The 20,273-nt window shown below is 51.3% G+C and overlaps 1 protein-coding gene and 1 long non-coding RNA gene across 3 annotated transcripts; one reads left to right on the top strand and one right to left on the bottom strand.

Annotated features, from left to right (window-relative positions):
• The first annotated feature begins 346 nt into the window (after nucleotides 1-346).
• Nucleotides 347-10,598, top strand: RHBDD2 (rhomboid domain containing 2). 2 transcript variants are annotated; one of them, XM_051991894.1, is made up of 4 exons: nucleotides 347-663; nucleotides 2,057-2,464; nucleotides 8,398-8,548; nucleotides 10,123-10,598. In XM_051991894.1, exons 1-4 carry the CDS (start codon nucleotides 444-446, stop codon nucleotides 10,268-10,270), a joined length of 927 nt encoding a protein of 308 aa, XP_051847854.1. In that variant the 5' UTR covers nucleotides 347-443; the 3' UTR covers nucleotides 10,271-10,598. The 2 variants fall into 2 exon arrangements, with proteins under 2 accessions (XP_051847854.1, XP_051847853.1); XM_051991893.1 differs by having other exon boundaries at nucleotides 401-663; nucleotides 9,873-10,598.
• Nucleotides 10,599-11,508: 910 nt separating this feature from the next.
• Nucleotides 11,509-15,607, bottom strand: LOC127558663 (uncharacterized). The gene is made up of 2 exons (XR_007952959.1): nucleotides 14,394-15,607; nucleotides 11,509-13,969 (listed from the first exon to the last, which is right to left on the bottom strand). It is a non-coding gene; the product is annotated as an uncharacterized LOC127558663 (long non-coding RNA).
• Nucleotides 15,608-20,273: the final 4,666 nt, after the last annotated feature.

Here is a 20,273-nt window from a genome sequence, read left to right as displayed (position 1 = left end):
AAAATCACTGCCCAGCGAGGCCGTCCCCTGTGTCTGCCGCTAGAGGGCGTAGCTCGTGCTAGGAGGGACTCATAGCTCGCTCGGAGGTGGGTGTCTGTCTCTCAGATTTCTCTTTCATCTGGGCCACAAAACCTGTTCTCCCGCCCCCATCTCTTCGCGCAGAAACACTAGCTCTCTTGGCCAACAGCAGCTGCGCTTCAAGTCCAGCCCCCAACCCAGCCCTGCGCATGGGCATCAGGCTACGTTGTTCGGGAGGCTCGCAAAAGCTGTCCGTGCGCAAGCGTCCCAGCCTGCTTAGCGCGCGCCGCGCCGGCTGCTAGGGGGCGGGGCTTCAGGGTAGCTTCCCCGCTCCGGTTGCTGGGGTAACGGGCCCGGCTGCCCGGAAGCAGATTAAAGGACTTGGAGCCGAAGGCGGAAGTGGTCGCGGCGCGAGCTAGGGGAGAATGGCGGCGGGGGCGGCGGCGGCGGCGGGGGCGGCTGCCGGGGGAGGCCGGTGCCCCGAGGTACCGTCCGCCTCCTTCCTCACGGCGCTACTGTCCCTGCTCGTGTCCGCGCCCCGACTCCTGCTGCCGCCCCCGCCGCCGCCGCCCGGGGAACCGGAGGTGCCGCTGCCCCCTTCGGGCTTAGCTCTGCGGCCTGCGGCCTTACGGCGAGACTGGGAAGGTGAGAGAGCTGTCGCCCCTGGCCGGGCTCCGGGCCCCGGGAGGATCCGTGACCCCCTCCCCCATTCCCGTACCCCGCCCTACCTCCGAGCTGCGCCCCTCCCCCATCCGCCGCCGCACATCCACGCCCCGCCTCCCGAACCCCACCCGCCACTGCAGCCCGCCCCTCCCCCACCCCACTGTTAGGACACCCGCGCATCCTCGCCCCCACTCTCATACGACCATGCCCCTCCTCCATCCCACCACCTGCACGTCTTCACCCCGAAACCACTAAGTCTTTGTCCTTCTCCCATTGGTTTTGACCCCCTTTCTTTGGTCCTTGCCGCCCACGCCCACCCTGCCAGTCATCTCATTCATTCCCTGCCGCATCCCCGCCCCTCCCCCAGCTCCTCTCCCCTCACCCGGACCCACCCTCCTGCCGCGTCCCTCCAACCCCGCATGCCTGTCTCCCCCAGGAAGCCCTTCTCATTCCTGCCTCTCAGGAGAGCGTCACTGCCCCTTCCATCCTCTTGCCCATCCTCAGCTCTGAAAGGACTGAATGAGTAGGCGTCCATCTTCATCCTCCCTTCCTGCCCAGATACCTGTTATCCACTTGGCGCCAGAGGTAGGCGGTACCACCTCACCTACTGGTGCAAAGCGCCGGCCTGGGCCAGGCGGCGGCCCTTCCGCGCTTACAATTCACACCTTCCATTGAGGAGAGGAAGCTGGAGTTTGGGCTTGAAGGCAGGCCCCGGGGCCCTAGGTTGTTGGAAGGAATAAAAATGGAGAGAATCCAGGGAATTCCTGGTGCGCTTTAAGCCCCTACTTGAACAGAGGCTTTTTGAGAAGGACGTCATTTGCTGTTCCTTCTCCACAAAAATCCTTGTCCTAGCAAGGCCAGAAAGATGTGGAGTGGCTCCATTTTATCATTCATAAATCTTTTTCCAGCCTCGATTTTCGGGGTCATTTTTTTTCTTCCTTAAACCCCTGCTATGTGAGGAGAGGTCCGCATAACCTCGGCTGAGAAGGGCACACCAGGGATTAAGTGCCTTATGCTTTCCGTGGACAGCCTGAAGCAGTCATAGTTAGCTAAACCCACCCCCTGGGAGCTAGGTCAGCATCCGAACCTTACCGGGAAAAAGATGGCCAAGCCCGCAGATCCAGAGCTCCCCCTGCTGGGAGCGTGCTTTGGCTTATTTGAGGCGGTTGAGGTGCTTAGGAAAGAACGACTGGCAGAGTCCAGGAGCCTTAGGACTGGTCTGGCCCTGCCCTCAGGCCTGCCCACACTTGGACCAGACTAGTTTGGGTTCCTGATTATCCTCCCGGCCTGTGGACCTTCCTGGGTGGGTTGTCACCTGGCTCACCCACTTCCAGGTAGCCCCACCCTTGTCTTCCTAAACCAATCGCCTTCTCAGTTTACAGGCTGATAACCTACATTCTGGTCTATGAGCATCCCCTCTCCTTGCTCTCTGGTCTCGTCATCATCTGGCGCTTTGCTGGCAGCTTTGAGAAGAGTGTGGGCACTGTGCGCCACAGTTTCTTCACCTTGGTCTTCGCTTTCTTTTCTGCCCTTCTCTTCGTCCTGCTGGAAACCCTCTGGGCTCTGGCTGGCTTTGGAGGAGTAGAAGACCCCAGGGGTTTTACTCCAGTGGCTTTTGCCATGTTGGGTGTCAGCTCCATCCGAACTAGAATGAGAAGAACTTTATTCTTTGGGGTCCCCGTTTCGGCCTCAGTGATACCTTGGCTCCTGTTATTTGCCTCCTGGTTTATTCCCCAAACCTCTTTCCTCAGCAACATCTGTGGACTCTTCATTGGCTTTATTTGTATCCTTATAAAAGGGGGTCTTAGTGAAAAGTGGGAAACGCCAGTCTTGGTAGACCGGGGAATGTAGCAGATAAAGCCATGGACCTTGAGAGAGGGGGCTGGATTCATTGATTGACACTGGGTCAATATAGCCACCTTCCTTCCTGCTTTATAGGGAATTGATGAAGGGGGCTCATTTTAAAGAGGAAAAATGTGAGGCAGATCTGAGGGAGAGCCTTTAGAGGTTTTAAGGAAATTCTTCCCTGTATCACCCCTTAAATACCAGCTATCGTTCTAGGCACTGAAGATAAGACAAGAATAAAACAATTCCAATCTCAAGGAAGTTCTGTTCTCTTGAGAGACAACATGAGTCCAAATAGTAGCTAACTACCATTGGACAGAGGCATCAGGAAAAACATTTTGGTGAAGACAGTGCTTGAGATTTTCAGGAAGGGAACCCAGTGAGTAAGGAGGACATTCCCAGAACAGCCAGTGCAAAGGTTTAGAGACAGGAGAGAGAATGTACCTGTGGATGGCAGGAACCTAATTGGACTGGACATAGCGTGTGTTTGCAATCGGTCTCCAAAGTCTCTGGAGTCAGAGTGTGGTGGGCCTTGAATGCCAACCAAGAGTTTGCATTTGGCCCTAGAGGCAGCAAGAAGTCAGTGGATCAGGTTCAGACCTGTGCTCCAAGCTGATCCCTTTGGCAGGACAGTCCAGCATTTATAAAGTGCCTACTGTGTGGCAGGCGTCTGCTGAGCATGGGGGTAAAACACGTGTCTATAAACCAGGTAAGAGTAACAGGGAACCACTGGAGTTAATTGATTAGAGCTGAAAGGATGCAAGAAAACTTGGACTTTAGCAAAATGGGATTACCAGTGATGTAGAGGATGGAGCAGAGCGGGAACAGGCTTGAGGCAGAGAGACCAGCCAGCAGACTGTTGCAATATTAGGGGATTGGGAGCCCTCGACAGGGTTGGGGCAGCCTCTAAAGAGAAAAGGGGGCCTATGTGAGAAAAGTGACAAAGGGAGAAGTGACAGCTCTTGATAACTGAATAGATAATGAGGTCACTGGGAGAGGGAGCAGCAGAAGACTGCATTTGGGTTCAAGAGTGAGTGTCCAAGAGGGTGTTGGTGATTTCAACAGTAATAGAGAAGTTTGGGAGAGGGGAGAGTTTGAGGAGAAAAGCATCAAGTTCAGTTTTTGGCAATGTTGAGTTTAAGATGTCTATTTTATATTCAGTTTTGGCAGATAGTGATCTAAAACTGGATGTCAGGAGAAAGATTAATATCTAGTTGGATCCAGATTTGAGAATTATCAGCATAGAAGTAATCATTGAATCTATGGAAGATGACATTGACCAATGAAATAGTATTGAGGAAGAAGGAAAAAGGGCCCGTAAGAAAGCCCTGGGAATTCTCCAGGTTCATGGGTGTGACTTAGACAGGAGAGGAGAATCAGGAGGGCGTGGTGCCATGGAAACCCAGAAAGAAGAGTGTCAAGAAAAAGGATAACTGACCATGTCAGAGATCATAGAGCAGGGGTGAGGAATATCATTGGGTTTGGCCCTGCCAAGATGAAGTGAAAGCTGGGTACAAACACCTCGCACTGCTTGAGTTCTATAAATTGATGATTTTGTGTGGCCTGCAAATGATGTAATAAATATCCAAATGGCTCTTGGCAGAAAAAAGCTTCAGAGAAAAGGCCATTGGATTTGATTAAGATTGTTAAATTTCTTAATAATAAAAGAGTCTCTTAAAAATAAAATAAAAACTTTGGGAAGAATAGCGATGAGGAATAGTAGAAAGAGGTTAATGAGATCAGAAGCCAGAGAGTTACAAAGAGAATGAGAAGAAAGGAAGTGAAGGCACCTATTGTAGTTGGCCTTTGCAAAGAATTTAGCTGCAAAAAGGAGAGAAATAATGGGGACGAGTGGACCAAATGCAGGTGTTTCAAAGATGGGGAAAATTGAGCATACTTGTAAACAAGGAAGCAATCAGCAGACAAGGAGTACTGGAAAGTAGACATGGAAAGGGTGATTTACTGGAGAAGACTGAATAGATTGGGATTGCTTGCCTTGACAAGGGGAAAGTCCCCTTGGGGACAATGAGGAGACGTGAGTGAGGTGAGGTGAAAAGAATGGGAGAAGAGAGAACCATGGAAGGTTTGAGAAGGGGTGAAAGGATTTCAAAAAATACTCTAGTGGGGAAAGTACTGAACTGAGTAGGGAGGTGTAAAAGGATTGCCTCGTTCAGGTTTTGTCATGTCAGTGTTGGTGGACCATTAGCATAGATTTGTCAGTTTCTCCAGATTGAGTTACATGTAGACATATGGAGAGAAGTCAAAGCCAAGAGCGACCTTGAGGACTGAGGACTACGGGGACCACAGAGTTGTGAGTAACGAGCACAGGGTTTACGGTTGAGAGGGAAAAGTAGAATAATGCAATTAGATAAAGGAATTTCAGAGACATGAATGTGAATATTTATGGATGCAGTTTGCCATCTCTGGCAAGTTGTAGTAGGCTGAAGGAGTGGGTCATGGGAAATGAGTTATGATTGAATTGGAAAGTTAGGATATTTGAGGGAGTAGTTGAAGTCCCTAGGATGAGGGGTGTAAATTGCAAAAGGAGAGACTTTATCCCAGGGAAACTGTTTCGGAAACTGTTCAGAAAATCCAAGTGAGAGGTGATGAGTAACCTAAATTGGGGTGCTAGTGATGGGATTGGAAATAAAAGGAAAAAAATTATAGTTAGATGGATGTGGTTGGAAAGAAGACGATTGAAGATGACACTGAGATTTCAAAGCTGGGGGACTGGAAGAATGGTAGAATAAAACAGAAATTAGGAAAGTTAAAATGAATTCTATTTTAGACATATGGAGTTTGAGCTTCTTCTGGAACATGCAGTTTGATGGGTTTGTTAGGTAGGTGGCTTTGCAGAGCTGGCTGCCTAGATCTGAGAGTCTTTTCTAGGGAGAAGATAATTGAATCCTTGGGAGCTGATGAAATGACAGAGTAGGTCAAGAGAGAAGAGGAGCCAGGACAAAGCCTTCCTCCACACCTACAAGTAGCTGCTGAGATCCAAGTGATGATCCAGAAAAGGAGAAAGAAAAAGTGGCCAGACAGGAAGAGCCTAGATGCCCCAGACCTCAAAGGAGCTTGTCTGAGAGACAGAGGAGAGTCGGCAGAGTAGAAGCCGCACAGGGGGCAGAAAATGCAAAAATAATTTTTAAACAATTTCAATACAGTAAACAGTAAGTGCTTAGAATCTAGAAATTATGAGTAGAGACTATTTCTTTCGATAATGAATGTATTAATATTTGTCATTATAAGTTAATAAGAAATATTTAGCAGGCCTGTTTACTCCTTGCATACCATTTTAACAGTCAGATGTCATGGGATTTTACAGTGGTGCTGAGGAAGAAGGCTTCACACAAAATGTAAATGCCATAAAATCATTTTACTTTTACTTGTACTTAGTATTTGAATTCTTTTAAGGCAACACGAAATATTAAGATAGACGTCTAGCTTTTAAAGTCTGGAAGGTCTCACTCAGCTCCGTTTTCTCCCACAAGTTGGCTCTGTGACCCTCCACAAAATAATTTCTCAATACCCTAGGCAGTTCTCTAAGACCATAAATTATAGAACAATGACAGAGTTGCTTTGATAGAAGGTCTTTGCTAGCTGGGAGTTCCCTAAATTGGAATTGTCTGTAACTTTCTAGGGGACTTATTTTCCCATTACTCTCCCCCTCCCCATCAGATCAAAAAGTAATTGGGATATTTAACAAGTAAAAAAAATTCAGTTAAGGGGGGAGGGGAAACAGATAAGGCCTGAGAAAAGCACTGGTTTGGGGAGGGAAAAGATCCTTGGTAACCTTCACTTAAGCAATTTGAACTGAGTAAAAGGTGGGAGCAAAATTTCAAACCTTCTGGGAGCAAATGAGAGAAAAGCTAACAAGCAACAAGTATAAATTGCTTTTTCTAAAAATTTGACTGAGTAGGAAAAGGAGGTGGCAGACCAAAAGAAGATTTTTGAAAGATGGAGGAGAAGGGTGTATTTATAGGTTTCAAGGATAGAGGAAGTGATTAGCAAGAGAAAGATTAGGGGACATTCTGCCAGAGAAAATGAGATGAGATCTTCCTATGAACTTATTTTTTCCAAGGCCTTTCCCCACACTGCACTTCTTCAGAGCTTATTGTGCAGTCAAGGACAGAGTATGCCCTGCTGGTTCCTTTTTTCTTTCTAGGAAGTCTCTTAGCAGGACAACTTGACCAGATCTCCCCCATTCCTCTCTTTTTGTCTCTAGATGCCCTTAGGGAAACCTGACTGAACTAACCAAATGATGTTCAGGTCATTTATTCCTGATCTTTAATTTTCCTCTCTAAAAGAAGGACTGGTTAGGAAAAGGATCTTCATGGAGGCCAGTTGTTCCCCAAGGATGCTATGGGAATCCTTTGAGGTTTCAAAATCAGCTATTTTTTTTTCTTTCTTTTTTTAATAACTTTTTATTGACAGAACCCATGACAGGATAATTTTTTACAGCATTATCCCTTGCACTCACTTCTGTTCTGATTTTTCCCTCCCTCCCTCCACCCCCTCCCCCAGATGGCAAGCAGTCCTATACATGTTAAATATGTCATAGTAGATACAGAAGGTAGAAATAACTTGCAAACAGTTTACACAAAATCAGCTATTTTCATCATCATATTGAGATGCTCAGCCATGAAAGTTGCAGAGAAGTTAGCAGCCTGATCTTCATCTGGAAGCACTCCATCTCAGGTCTAGGCCCTGTCTGGAGGATTTGGGAGAAAGAAATGGCATTCTGAGAGACCTGAGAAGGGAAAAAGCAGAGAAAGCACATTTCTAGCTGTAGAAATGGAAAAGAGAGAGCAGGTGCAACCTCAAGCCTCAGAAATTGTACAAGTGGGAAGGTCAAGGCAAGTGCCAGGGACTGTGAGCTGTGTGATTTGGCAGGAGGGGCTAAGAGGAAGGGAAACCGAGAAGCTTTTTCTGGAAGCCTTTGGGGAAGGCCTACAATGCTGAGCCTTTAGGCACTATTTCCTAGGTAATTGGAAAGAGCTGATGCATATTAATGAGTAATGAGAATCATTGGAAAGTTTATTCTCTATCAACAAAACATTTTAAAAATACACATGGTAGCTAGCAGCAGCATCTTGTCGACCAGCTGCGAGTTCAGAGGAGCACCTCCCTGGTCAGCATCCAGAGGAGGTTCTGGTTCATTCTGGAATGGTTCAAGACTGCTTAAAGATGGAAGAGTTTGGGGGCAGCTAGAGGGTGAAGTGGATAGAGTGCTGGCCCTGGAGTCAGGAGGACCTGAGATCTAATCCAACCTCAGACACTTAACACTTCCTAGGTGTGACCCTGGGCAAGTCACTTAACCCCAATTGTCTCAGCAAAAAAAAAAAAAAAAAAAATTAAAAAGAAGAATTTCAGGGCCCTTTGGAAAGCAGTGGGTACTTTCCTGTTTCACCTTTGCTTAGTGATTCTTTCATCTAATGGCTTCATGGTATGATCTGGTGAGAGGGTATTGGACCCAGCCACGTTGATGGGCCATTGTGAGCCACACTGAGTAGGGTTGTTGGAGAACCCTGCTCCATCCCGTGTCAGCTCTTAGAGGGCCAGTTACTATTGAGAGGAGACAGTGCTTTGTGACTCAGGATTCGTAACACTTTGTTAGCCAAGCTGTCCAAAGATCTGTAATCGCATTGTGTGCCATGGAGATCACTGGACAAACATGGTAAATAAGTCTTAAAGGAGCTCCTGAGGCGCCAGGGGATGGTGAGAATCGGGTGACATCTGAACTCCTGGCATGGCTTAGCCCTCGATCTGCTTTTTCAGTAAACTTGAAAACCCGGAATCAGTGAGGCCTGGGCTGGGGAGCATTTTAGAGCCTCCACGAGGTGCTTCCATTGTTCTTAACCCGCTGCTCAGATGGTCTTGGGTACTGCTCGTGCCTTGATCTCTCCGAGTCAGTTGCACTGAAACTCGATCACAAGTTCCCCTTCAGTCTGTTGAGGCGGGCCACGGTGCTCAACTATGTTTCAGGATCTTCAGTTGAAAGAAGAGCTATCCAGACCAGGAAGTAAGTACCTGACTTGCCCCGCTTTTCCTAGAGGGACTGCTGGGGTCCCGGCTTTCCTGGGTGTGGTAGGCTGTGACCTCTGGCTAGGGGAGGGGAAATGGATGGAGAATCGGGGCCCAGCCCTGGGATGGGGTCTTTGGAAACCTGGGCAAGGATGTCTTAGTCTCGGATGAGTTTCCTGGCATTATCCTGGGATGAAAAGGGGGGAATTCAGAAGTGCTTGCGTGTGATCCGAAACACATGTTGGGTGGACGAAGCAGGAGAAGGCCAGCGTGAGGTTTGGGATGTCTCTGAAACTGCCTCCAGCCCCTCCAGCCAGGCTGGGCTGGCTGAGGAGGAGAACCAGCAGGAGTGGGTTTCAAAGGCAGGTGAGTTGCTCAGCAATGCAGACATCAAGGAGTGGGGACAAGGTACACAATGATTTCCCAACCGCTTCCTTCTCTGTTTGGATCCTCTCTAGACTAGAATATGTGGAGACTGTTTCTTCTGTCTCTCCCCAGCAACAATCCTTTTTTCAAATCCTGCCAGAAGAGCCAAGTGGGTGCCCCTTGTAAGCCCGCCATTGTGAGCCACTGGGGGGCGCATGGCCCACTAGTGGACCTTGGACTCTGAGGCCCTGGCTGAGGTCGGGACGCCTCATTCCCCAAGGGGCTTTGGCAGCTCCTCGAGCCCTTTTCCTGGCTGTGAACCATGAGACCATCTCTCTCTGGGGGCTGGGGAGGAGAATAAGAAGAACAGAGCAGACTTGTCCATTTTACTTCTGGTTCCTAACTCTAGGAATGGCCCTGGAGGGAAGAGAGCATAAAAATGGCCAGCTCCATTTAGGTTTGTAGCTGAATTTTTGTTCCTGCTGCTCCTTTTTCCACAACCGGAAACTCTGGCTGCACATGAGTAGGTTGAGCCTCCGAAGGGCCTCAGATCATTTTCGACCCTCAGAAGGTATTGGGGCTCGTCAACTTAGTCATGGACCTGCTAGCTCCCCCACAGATTAATGGGATCTTGAGGAAGTCGTTACCTTCTCTGGGCCTCTCTCCCCTTATGGAGACCACCTGTTCTCTACATTTGGCAATGAGTAGTCACTAAAACTGACTATAACTGTTTTCAGCAAACCATTATATAGACATAGATATATTTATGTATATCTAGGTCTATATAGTTACGTAAAAAGCCCTTGGGTACTAGCATATATATATGTATGTATGTGTGTATTAAGCCCAAATATATATACTAGTACTGAAGGGTTTTTTCCCCTTTTCTTTTTGGAGCTGTTTGTACTTATCAATGTCAAATGTAATGACTACTTCTTTCTCTTGGCCCATTTTAGGATTAATCCAGTCCCAGGATCCTACCCTACACAGAATTATCACTCTTACCCCATGCCGACCCTCCAGGTCATTCAGATGCAGCAACATGACAACAGCCAGAGATTGGCATCCTGGCCAAACAATGAACCTAGGAGCCCACCTGCCCCACCTCCCTACCACCCAGCTTCTGGCCAGTTTTATGTGCAGAACCCCTTCGGCTTTGCTCCTGCCTCCTCTAACTTCTACCCCGCTGTCTCCTGCCCTTCCCAGGGGAGCTGCCCGCCACAGCCTCCAGTCTGCCAAGGGCCAGGGCAGCCGATCCTGGGCGACAGCGCAATCTCAGCGCCCACGGAGGGGTCAAGGGTCCAGATGCAATGACGGACTCTCGAGGAGAGCAGCCTCGACTCACCACGTCTGAGTCCTTGCCCTTTCCACAAGGAGACTTCGTGGGTCAAGCCACCACAGCAACCTGTCCCCTCTGGGCTGAAACTCCTGTGTGGCCACTGGCTGCTTCTCGTTAGCTTTCCTCTTTGATGTTTTGTGTAATAGCCCGTGTGTGTGTGTGTGTATGTGTGTACTTTGCCCTTCATTCCCCAGATCACCACACCATGTTCTCCCAACCTCTTCTGGCCTGGAGCTAATGAGCTGGGTCAACATAAATTTTATAGTAAAGCATGATCCCTGGGAGTTTGGACCAATGTACTGTGTTAATTATTTTTTATTAAAAATGTAAAGATCCAACACAAGTACTTGACACTTGCTTTGTTTTTTAGTAGAGAAGAGGGCTGGGACACTGAGCTCCGTCCAGTGGACACAGCCTGCTTTGACAGGACTTGGAGAGTGGAGGCTGCTGTGGGCGGGACTGGCACCAATACTGCACCAGTACCAGTAAAGGCCACAACCCTAAGAAGGCAATGGATGGTTCTTGGTTGGCTCGAGGCTTTGCTAACTGCAGTTTTATCTTCAGGGAAAGACTGAGAATAGCAGAGATCCGTGTAGGGCACTTTTCTTTCCTTTGATTAATTCAGACTTGTTGGAGGGGAGAGGTAGAGAGACGAAACTACAAACTTAAAAGGGTTGAAATTAGGCAGTGGAGGCTGATAACTGAGCTCCTGCCAAAGGAAAAGAGGACCTTCCATCCCCATCTTGCTGTGGGTTCTGTCCTCCTGGTCTACCAAGATATGTGAAAGAGGGCTATGGGTGGACCTCTGACTCAAGCCTGATGAGCTGGGATGGGTTCCTGGTCATCCCCATCTGCGTTCCTTCATGGGCTGATGGCTGCATTGATAGAGATGATGTGGAGAGTAGCCATGATGGGGAGAAGAAACCAGTTTCCCTGAATCTGGCTCAGCGTGGAGACTTTCTGGATCTAGTTGTGTATGGGGCTACTTCCTCCTAGAGTAGAATAATAAGGAAAGGCCCAACCCCTGCCAAGGAAGGGCTCTCCAAAAAAGAAATATTAGTGGGGGCTTGTGGGTGGGTTAGGGGCCCCTAGAGAAACAGATTGACCCATTCTGGGGGGGGGGGGCAGGAAACATCCTATGAAAGAGGTTGTCCCCTTCTCACCCTTAATACCCCATAACCAAGAATGATGCCGGTTTAGGAGTGGGAAAAGATTGGACTTGGGAACAAGAAAGTACTTTGGAGTGAAAAGAGTGAAACTTTTTCTCCTTTATTGTATTGATGCTTTTTAAACCACATCATGTGCCCATTTGCCCCCAGGAGAACCTTCCCTTGTAACAAATAATTAGAATGAAGCAACTCAACCCTTTGGCCCCTTGTGAAATGTCTGTTCCTTCTCTCTACTGAGGGACGCTTTCCCAGCCAGCACCAGTCCCTGACTTAGATCCCAGTTTTGAAGCTTTTCAGCATTGGTTTTCTTGACATTACTGTGGACGTGACATCATTCTCCTGGTTTTGCTTGCTTGAAAATCTAACCAAACCTCTCCAGATTTCTCAGATTAATTCTGACGCAATATTCTATCACATTTGTACACCAATTTTACTCTGCCTTTGGGCAATCAACCTTACTTCCTTTTCCTCTCCTTTGCCAGGGCTCACTGAATGAGAGAAGGGAAATAGATGCTGATATATTTCTGTGTGCCCACTATGTGCCAGGCACCGTGTCAAGCTATCACCTCTGTCTTTGGCTACCTGGAAGTATAAGTCTAGTATAATTTCAAATTTTCCAAAACGGGCCAGCTCACATAGCTCTCCCAACAGCGCATGGGTATCCCTGTTTCCCACAGACCACCCCTTGTTTACCATTTTTGTCTTCAATTGACCAAGGGGAGTTTTCAAAAACCGTTCAGGTAGGAATGACCTTGATCACATGACTAATGTTTTCCCTCCATCTCCCTTCCCAGTCGTCCCAACGCTTCCTATTGCTTCAGAATCACTTGAGAACTGAAGTGTCTGATCTCATCTCTGCTGTTGATTTTTTTGGGAAAGCAGATTCACAGAAAATGGGAGGAGGGAGAATGATCCCTTTTCTTCCATTTTTGGAAGTCTGCTACCTTTAAGTTCTGAACGTCCTGACGTGTTTGCCTTTGTGGCCGATGCTTGGTCAGCCCAGTTTGAGGAAGTTGACCACCTGGACCAACCCAATTGTTAAACGTAGGAAGAGGTTCTGCTCAGCCAACCCTGGTGTCTAGCAGAGTGCGTCACACTCCAGCCTGGTGGAGAAGAAAACAACCTGCTCTTAATCATACCAGTCTGAAAGCGCTTGAGCAAATGGGCAAGACGGCCATGAATGCCCTCGACAATGGAGGGCTGCTCCCATCTGGCTCTAGGGCTAAGGGTTAGTTCCAAAATGTGTTCAGTGACTTGTGGCGGGAGACTATTGCTAGATTGTTTCTGGCTTTGGCATCATCTGGAGACTGGCCTTTGGGCCTTCCTCCTATCAAGACAGGAGCCAGCAACGTGTGTCCTTTATTAATAAAGTGCCAGGCACTGTCTCCCTAAAGGCCCCCCTCAAACCAGGGGCTCCCTGAGAGCAGGACTGTAGAACCTGTGGCTTACAGAACAGGTTCTAGAGTAAGGAGAAGTGATTCCCCCCAGTTCTTTTCCCTTCCACTATTTCAGATCTGCAAGGAATTGCCAGGAGGCACCAGTCAGGCAGGGCTCAGGAGCCTCTGATGGGGGGAAAAGAAAAAAGATGGAAGGGTGGGTCAAAGTGGTGGGGAACAGGCTTGGGACGTTGTGGTGGTGGCGAGCGTCATGGACACAGGAGCGAGGATGCCAGACCGTGGCCAAGGCTTGGAAGGGAGATGCAGGAGCTTGGGGTACAGTCCCAGAAGACCCCAGCTTCCTCCCCCTCCCTCTAGGCCAGAAGGACTTTAGGGGACCCTGACATCCACTTGGGAAACACAAGCGTCTCCCTGGCACTGGGGCCAGCACAGAGCCCGGACACCTGGCTGGTGACCACTGCTCTGCTTTGACGGTTCCCTTGGCCCTTGAATCTCCAGGGCATCGAGGACCCAATTCCTGGGTTTCTAAGTTCCCTGTATCATTAGAGTCCAAGCCGGATTGTAGGATGGTTGGAGCGTTATTCCTAAAGCCCAAAGGTAGACCTTGGTACAATCCCTGGCACATAGTAGGCCCTTAATGTTTGTGGCTGCCCAGTCCCTCAGGAAGGCCTCTGATTTTCACTCTCCTAGGCCTGCTTAGCTTAGCCCTCATGGCCCGTGCCTGATAGCAGAAAATCACAGCGTGGTCTGATCCATCGAGCCCTCTTCCCTTATTCCACAGAGTAGGAAACCAAGGCTCAGAAACAAAATTGCTTCATCAGGGTCATCCAGTAAGAAGCAGAGTCTGGGCCCCACGGCCAGGCCATCACACAGGCCGTCAAACTCAGCGTATCCTTGCCCCACAGCTCTGGCTTGATGGATAGCATGTGTGAATGGCAAAAGTCCAGGGACCGCGGAGGCACCGAGGTCGCTGTTGGGGACAGGATCTGGCTCTCCTGTGAGCCTGCTGTCTGCGGCGGGGAAGGGGCTGCTGGTCCAGCTCCAGAGACAGCTGCCTGCTGTCCCCTTCTAGGCTCAGGAGTCCCTAGGGACAGAGGTGCCGTTGGCACTTTGGAGAAAGCTAAATCCTTCCATGATGGCAGGAAACTCTGTGAAAGAAATCACAGGGCTTTGGTCAAGGAGAAAGGCCAGGGAAAGTGATCTGAGGTCTATACCCGGGAGTCTAAGGTGGGGAGCTGAAGGTCTCCATTCTTTCCCCCCACTCTCACGCCCTGTTGTTCTCTGAGGGAGCTCTCTGAGGAACATGAGCAGCGGGGGACTGAGCCAGGAGCTCCGATTCTGAGACCCCATCTCCCAAACCTGCCCGGCACTGGGTCCCCAACCACAGACACCAAAGCCCCACTCCCAGCGCTAAACCCTCAATTCCAAATCCTGACCCTCCATACCAAAGGTCAGGGACACCAGATTCACAGCCACGGGGCCACAGAAGGCCCAAAGGGGCGCCTTTTTCAGCTCTAGCCACCTTCCCCTTACACTGACGTCCCCCACTTTGAGCCCCGCTGTGCTCCTTACCTAGGAAATACCTGAGTAGGGTGATGAGGACGGTCACCAGCAGCAGCAGACAGACCCCACTCAGGACCTCCAAGAAACAGCAGCAGCATCTGCAGCCAGGAGTGAACCTTGTGGCCTAAGGACATAAAGCCTCCTCAGGGGACAATCCTCCAGAGATGGGAATCCACTGAATTTCCCACAGCCTGCCAACTGAACTTCTGCCTTCTGGTCTCTTCACTTGTCCCTCTAAACTATTCTACTGTGCTCAAAAGGGAAAGGGAAGGGAAAATAAAAAGGAAAGTAAGGGAAGAGAAGAAAAAGGGAGGAAAGGTAAAGGAAGGGAAGAGAAGGGAAAGAAAAAGGAGGAAGAAAGGGAAGGAAGAGGAAAAAGAAGGGGAGAGAAGGAAAAGGAAAGGAGGAAGGGGAAAGGAAGAGAAGGGAAGTGAAAGAAAGGGAAAGGAAAAAGGGAAGGAAAAGGAGGAAAGGAGAAGAAAAGGGAAAGGAGGAAGGGAAAAGGGGAACGGAAAAGAATCTGTCTCTCAGTGATCTATATATAGATGACTCTTATTCTACATCTCCAGCCTTCATCTTTCTCCTGAGGCTCAATCCTGTATCACCAGCTGCCTATTGGGTATTTCCATCCGACTGTCCCTTAGATGTCTCAGACAACATGCCCAACATTAGAACATCCCACCTCCTTGTCCCCTCCAACCAAATCCCACCGTCCTCCAAACTCCCACATTTCTTGGGAGGGCCCCACGGCCGTTCCAGTCTCTCAAATTCAGGAGCTCAGAATCGTTGTGGACTTTTCCTTCTTTCTCATCCTCCATCCCCAGATCCAAATGATCCCTTCCACCCCCACATCTCCCCAACCTCTCCCTCCTCCCCACTCTCACAGCCTCCCACCCTAATCCAGGCCCTCATCTCCTGCCTGGACTGAGAGCTTGCTAATGGGTCTCCCCACCCCCTTCCCTTCCAGTCCCTCTAAAATAGTCTCTGGAAAGCAGGACCGTCTCCCTCTGCCTGAGAATGTTCTGTGGCAATCTCCAGGAAAAGCACAATGCCCAGCCCTTCTCGCCTGACCTTTCCAAATTTAGCTCATGGCAGTCCCCTCCACACGGCCTTCCTACTCCCCACCCTTGGCTTTCCACAGCCCCCTTCCACGACTGCTCAGGCCATCTCTGTGCTTTTCAGTGCCCCGTCTTTCTTCGTTAGCCTCCTCCATCTTTCGTGCTCATCAGTCCCACCTCCTCCAGGAAGCCTATCCTGATCCCCACAGCTGCTCTGAACCTCGTGTGGCTCCCTGGTCGGGGGCGTGCCGGCTCACCCCAGAGAAGGCAAGCTCGGAGCCAGGGAGCTCGGGCTCCTTCCACACGCAGCGCCCGGCCTGAGCCCTGGCACGGGGAGTGATTGTGTGGTAGCTGTACCCTCCTGCCCAGCCCAGGAGAAGCCTTCCATCTTGTGGGGAAACATCCTCGCTTCCCCACCTTGAGATCCTGCTTATTTCAGCTGGTGTGTCACGTGTCAATCAAAAGAATCCTTCTGTGTTTGGTGTGGATGCTCTTGAATGACTGGACATTTAATCCATAAGGCCCGAGGAGGAGAGGGGATCTCAGATCCTTCGAGGGACCTTTAATTATTGGGTGCCCTCGGTTCCGAGCTCTGCCTCATTCTTTTAATGGAGCCGGTAAAACTCTAATCCCCATCTTGCCCAACTTTCTCTAAGAACTGGGACAGCTCAATACCACCGTTCCATGGTGGCCATAACAAGCCCCTGCCCTCTCCTCGCCATCCCCATGACTTCCCCATCCCAACCACCCGGGCCCCGGCACAGATAGTGTGGATGTACGGTGCATGCATAAATACACGCATGTGCACGTGTGTGCTCGTGCGTGTGCACGTTGTGTAACACAGTCTCCCTTTTTCACGCTGTCTCTGAAGCAAATCTTGTATTTACACGCAGCCTGTAGCAAGAGCTTACATCTTTTTCATTCATTCGTTCGTTCGTTCTAATGTTCCTTGTAGCCTAACCTGGTTGTGATGGAGAAAAAAGCCTGAGGAAGGCCGGGCCGGGCAGGGAGGCAGCTTTGGCACTTGCTGAGTGTGAATCACATGGCCGTGCCCAGGGAGACGTGCCCGAGGCGGGGGGAGATCTAGGAAGAGAGTCCTGGGGGAGACGAGGCCACCGGAGAGCCCTGGAGTCCTGAGACCCAGCAAGCAAGGCAGGGTCAGGGGGCCAGAGGCTGAGCCTTGGGGGGTCCTGGTATTCAGCCATGAAGACGGGAGGGAGGAGCCACCAAATTTCAGAACCTTTGACCCCATCTAGGCCAGAGCAGGGAAGGCCTTCCTCGGGTCACACAGGGAGGCGGAGCAAGAAGATGGCCTAGGCCTCCTTGAGGAGAGAGCCAGAGATCTCTGGGATCTCTGTGCGTGGAGGGAGGGGCAGTCTTGGACCTAGTGGGGGGGGGGCTCACCCAACCCTAATGGCCCGTAATGCTGGAAACCCACAAGTAGGAAGAAGGGGAAAGACCCCGAGTCTCCTCATCAGGGAGGGTCAGGGGAATTCTGGGGGGGGGGGGGGCATAGCTCCAGGAGCATTGTGGCTCTGAATGTCTCGGGGTGAAGAAAACCACCAGTCCTGGAGATAAGAAGGGCAGAGCTCTTGGTTGGAGCAGGGGAGGCAAGCTCTCAAGCCTAAAGCCCGGCACAGTCCGCGGCTCTCACTGAATCAGGGCATGTGGGGAAGGAGCCATATTCGCGGTGTCTCACACAGCAGAGGAGCAGCATCAGGCCCCGGTCAGGGCTCCCATGCCCGCTGCCCTTTGAACCCTTAGCCACAGCCCCCCCGCGCGGACTGGGAGGCCCACAGAGCATCTCTGGGCCTGACTGGGATGGGGGTCACCATGACCCGGAGCAAGGGTGCCGGTGGGTGATGGGGCTGGGGAGGGAGGAGTCCCTCCGAGTGCTCCAGCCAGGGGGGAGGGTTCTCTCAGCGAGGAAACTTGGCCCTTGTTACTCAGCCGCTCAACGCCAGAGAACAGGTTCCTTTCGGAGCCTGAGATGCAGGTATAAAGGTTAATCCCGGCTTTCTCTGAGAACTGGGAGGTAGAAGTGACTGACACGTGACTGGCCTGTCCCTCCCCGTTTCTTCACAAAATCTGGAGCATTCCTGCGGTTCTCCGTCATTCGCTAAAGCTCTTGATCCTTCTATTTATTTGTTGTTCCCAAGGCTCTGGTATGGCTCCTTTTCACTTAGAGTACATGTGTACACACGCAAACACACACGTGCACGTGACACCCGGAGACCCTGCAAGCTGGAGGCAGAGGGAGCCGGAACCCCCCGCTCTAGGAGGGCAGGCCTGACTCCCCGGAAGACGCCCCCCCCAATTCCTCTCTGATTTGTCAGCCACCCATCAGGGTCCTCCGCCCCCCATCCCACAGCCCCTCCTCAGCTGTTGCAGAGTCTCTCACAGCGGGTGCCTCTGAGACCCCTCCTGGGCTCCTCTCTCACTTAATCTCATCAGCTCTCCCGAGTGCAGCTGCAGTCTCCATGCTCCCGACTGTATTCTGGTTGTCCAGGGTGTGTCCCACACTCCCCAGAGCCCAGCAGAACTCAACGCCTTCCTCTGTCCTCCCCTCCCCTGGCTCTTCCCGACTTCCCCCTTCCTGTGCAGGAGCCCCCAGGTCCCCAGTAACTCCGGCTCCCAAACTCGGAGCGCGCTGTTCTTGATTGTTCCTTCTGGCTCCTTTGCCAGACTCTGTCCTTTCTACCCTCCTGACATGGGTCGCCGAGGCCCTTCCTCTGCCCTCCCAGCCGGGCCCCTGATTCAGACCTTCCGCCCCTCTTGCTCACTTGTTTGAGAGAGCCCTATAACTGTCTCCCTGCCCCAGGCCTCTGCCCTCCCACTCATCCCCTAGACAACTGCCAGGGTGATTTTCCTAAGTGCAGACAGCCAGCGGCACTCCCCTCCTTAACAACCTCCAGTGGCTCCCTATTTCCTCCGGAATCACGCAGGAAGGCCTTTATTTGGGTGTTTCAAGTTCTCCACAACTCTCCTTTCTCTGCCTTTCCAGTGTTTTCCTCGATGGCCTCCTTAATCCACCTCCCACGGGAGGGTTCCTCCTCCCCTCTGACCCTCGGCTCCTTCCTTCCCAGTGTCTGTCAGTGCAAACCTCCCTTTTCTTTGGGCCTCCGGCTACTGAGCGCCTCCCCGGGAGAGATTACCTCCGTCTGCTTTGTGTGTCTCTGAATGTACCGTGAAATTTGTCTCCTCCCAACAGAACCTGACTCCTGGAGGCAAGGGCGGCATTTGCCCTCCCAGGCTTCCCTAGTATTTAACACAAGGCGCATAGTAGGTACTCGATGGATGCTTGACTGACCAGGGAAGCACTTGGTCTGTGGGAAGGGGAGATCTGAAATCAGAGGATCGCTGTCCGAATCCCCCCCTGTGACCCTCTGAGCCGCCCACGTCTCGGTTTCTCCATCGATAAAATGAGATGCTGGAGGTGACCTCAGAATTCCAGGAGCCTCCAGCGGTGTCCCTGAGAGCCAGCCAGATAGCAGAGAGTCCGAGATGTCCTTGGTGAGAAGCGGAACGTGGGGAGGGAGGAGGGAGAGGGGGACGTGCTGAAAGCTGAGCCCGCCTGGCCCCTGGCACGAAAAGGGACAATTTGTAATAACTCGCAGGTGCCAGAACTAAGGTGCCTCCTTAGGGAACAGAGTGGGGGTGGGGGGGAAGTGCTGGCAAATGGGAAAGAGGAAGGGGTCAGGAGGGGGGCCCTTACCTTTGGGGCCTCTTAGCCCAGCACCGGGGGCTCACCCAGGCCTCCTGGAGGCAGAATGGGAAGCTCTTGGGCAGTGCCATCCTGACCGGCTTCTCGTGCCCCCGTGCTCCCCTCACTTGGGTACTGACAGGGCCATGGAAGAATAAGGGGTGGGGGGGCCGGGGGCCTGTGTGAACTTGTATGTTTGTGTCCGTGTGAGCGTGGGCGGCTGGGTGACCTTGTGTATCTGGGCTTCCAGGTAAATCCACCTGTACCTGCGTGTGTCTGTGTAAACTTGTGTGCATTTGTGTGTCTGGGTAAACTTACATGTGTCTCTCTGTGGGCCTGCCCTCCGTGTCCGGTGAACACGTGGGGACATGCATGAGCTCGAGTGTGTGTCCTGTGAGCACGTGGGGACGTGTATGAGCTCGAGTATATGTCCTGTGAGCACGTGGGGACATGTATGAGCTCGAGTATATGTCCTGTGAGCACGTGGGGACATGTATGAGTTCGAAAGTGTGTCCTGTGAACACGTGGGGACATGTATGAGCTCGAGTGTGTGTCCTGTGAACACATGGGGACATGTATGAGCTCGAGTGTGTGTCCTGTGAACATGTGGGGACATGTATGAGCTCGAGTGTGTGTCCTGTGAGCACGTGGGGACGTGTATGAGCTCGAGTGTGTGTCCTGTGAACATGTGGGGACATGTATGAGCTCAAGTGTGTGTCCATGTCACATGAACCTGTACTTGTGAGTTGTGAGCTTCTGTATGTGATCGCGTGAGCCGCTGTGTATGTGTCTGGCCTTGAGTGTGTGTACATGTGTGTGCGAGGGGGGCAGCAAACTAAGGGAACAGCGGTGGGGGGCCCACTGGTTATGGTGCAGGGCCTGGAGTCAGCACTACCACTTCCTATCCCTGTGACCTTGGGCAAGTCCACCTCCCGCCGTCCCCAGCCTTCCTCAGCTCCAGGGCAGCACTGGGGACTGTGTGTAGCTAAAGCCCTCCCTTCCCCTGAGCCCCCTGTCAGGCTCCCCAGCCCCCCAGCCGTTCTCCTGAGTCAGCTTTGGTTATCTAACCACCTGTAGGGATTAGCCAGCCCGCCCCTACTTCTCCCACAGCTGGCTCGGGTTTCCTGT

This window comes from Antechinus flavipes, chromosome 4, assembly GCF_016432865.1.
Source record: "Antechinus flavipes isolate AdamAnt ecotype Samford, QLD, Australia chromosome 4, AdamAnt_v2, whole genome shotgun sequence".
NCBI classification, from domain to species: domain Eukaryota; kingdom Metazoa; phylum Chordata; class Mammalia; order Dasyuromorphia; family Dasyuridae; genus Antechinus; species Antechinus flavipes.
This window is presented reverse-complemented; position numbering and strand designations above follow the sequence as displayed.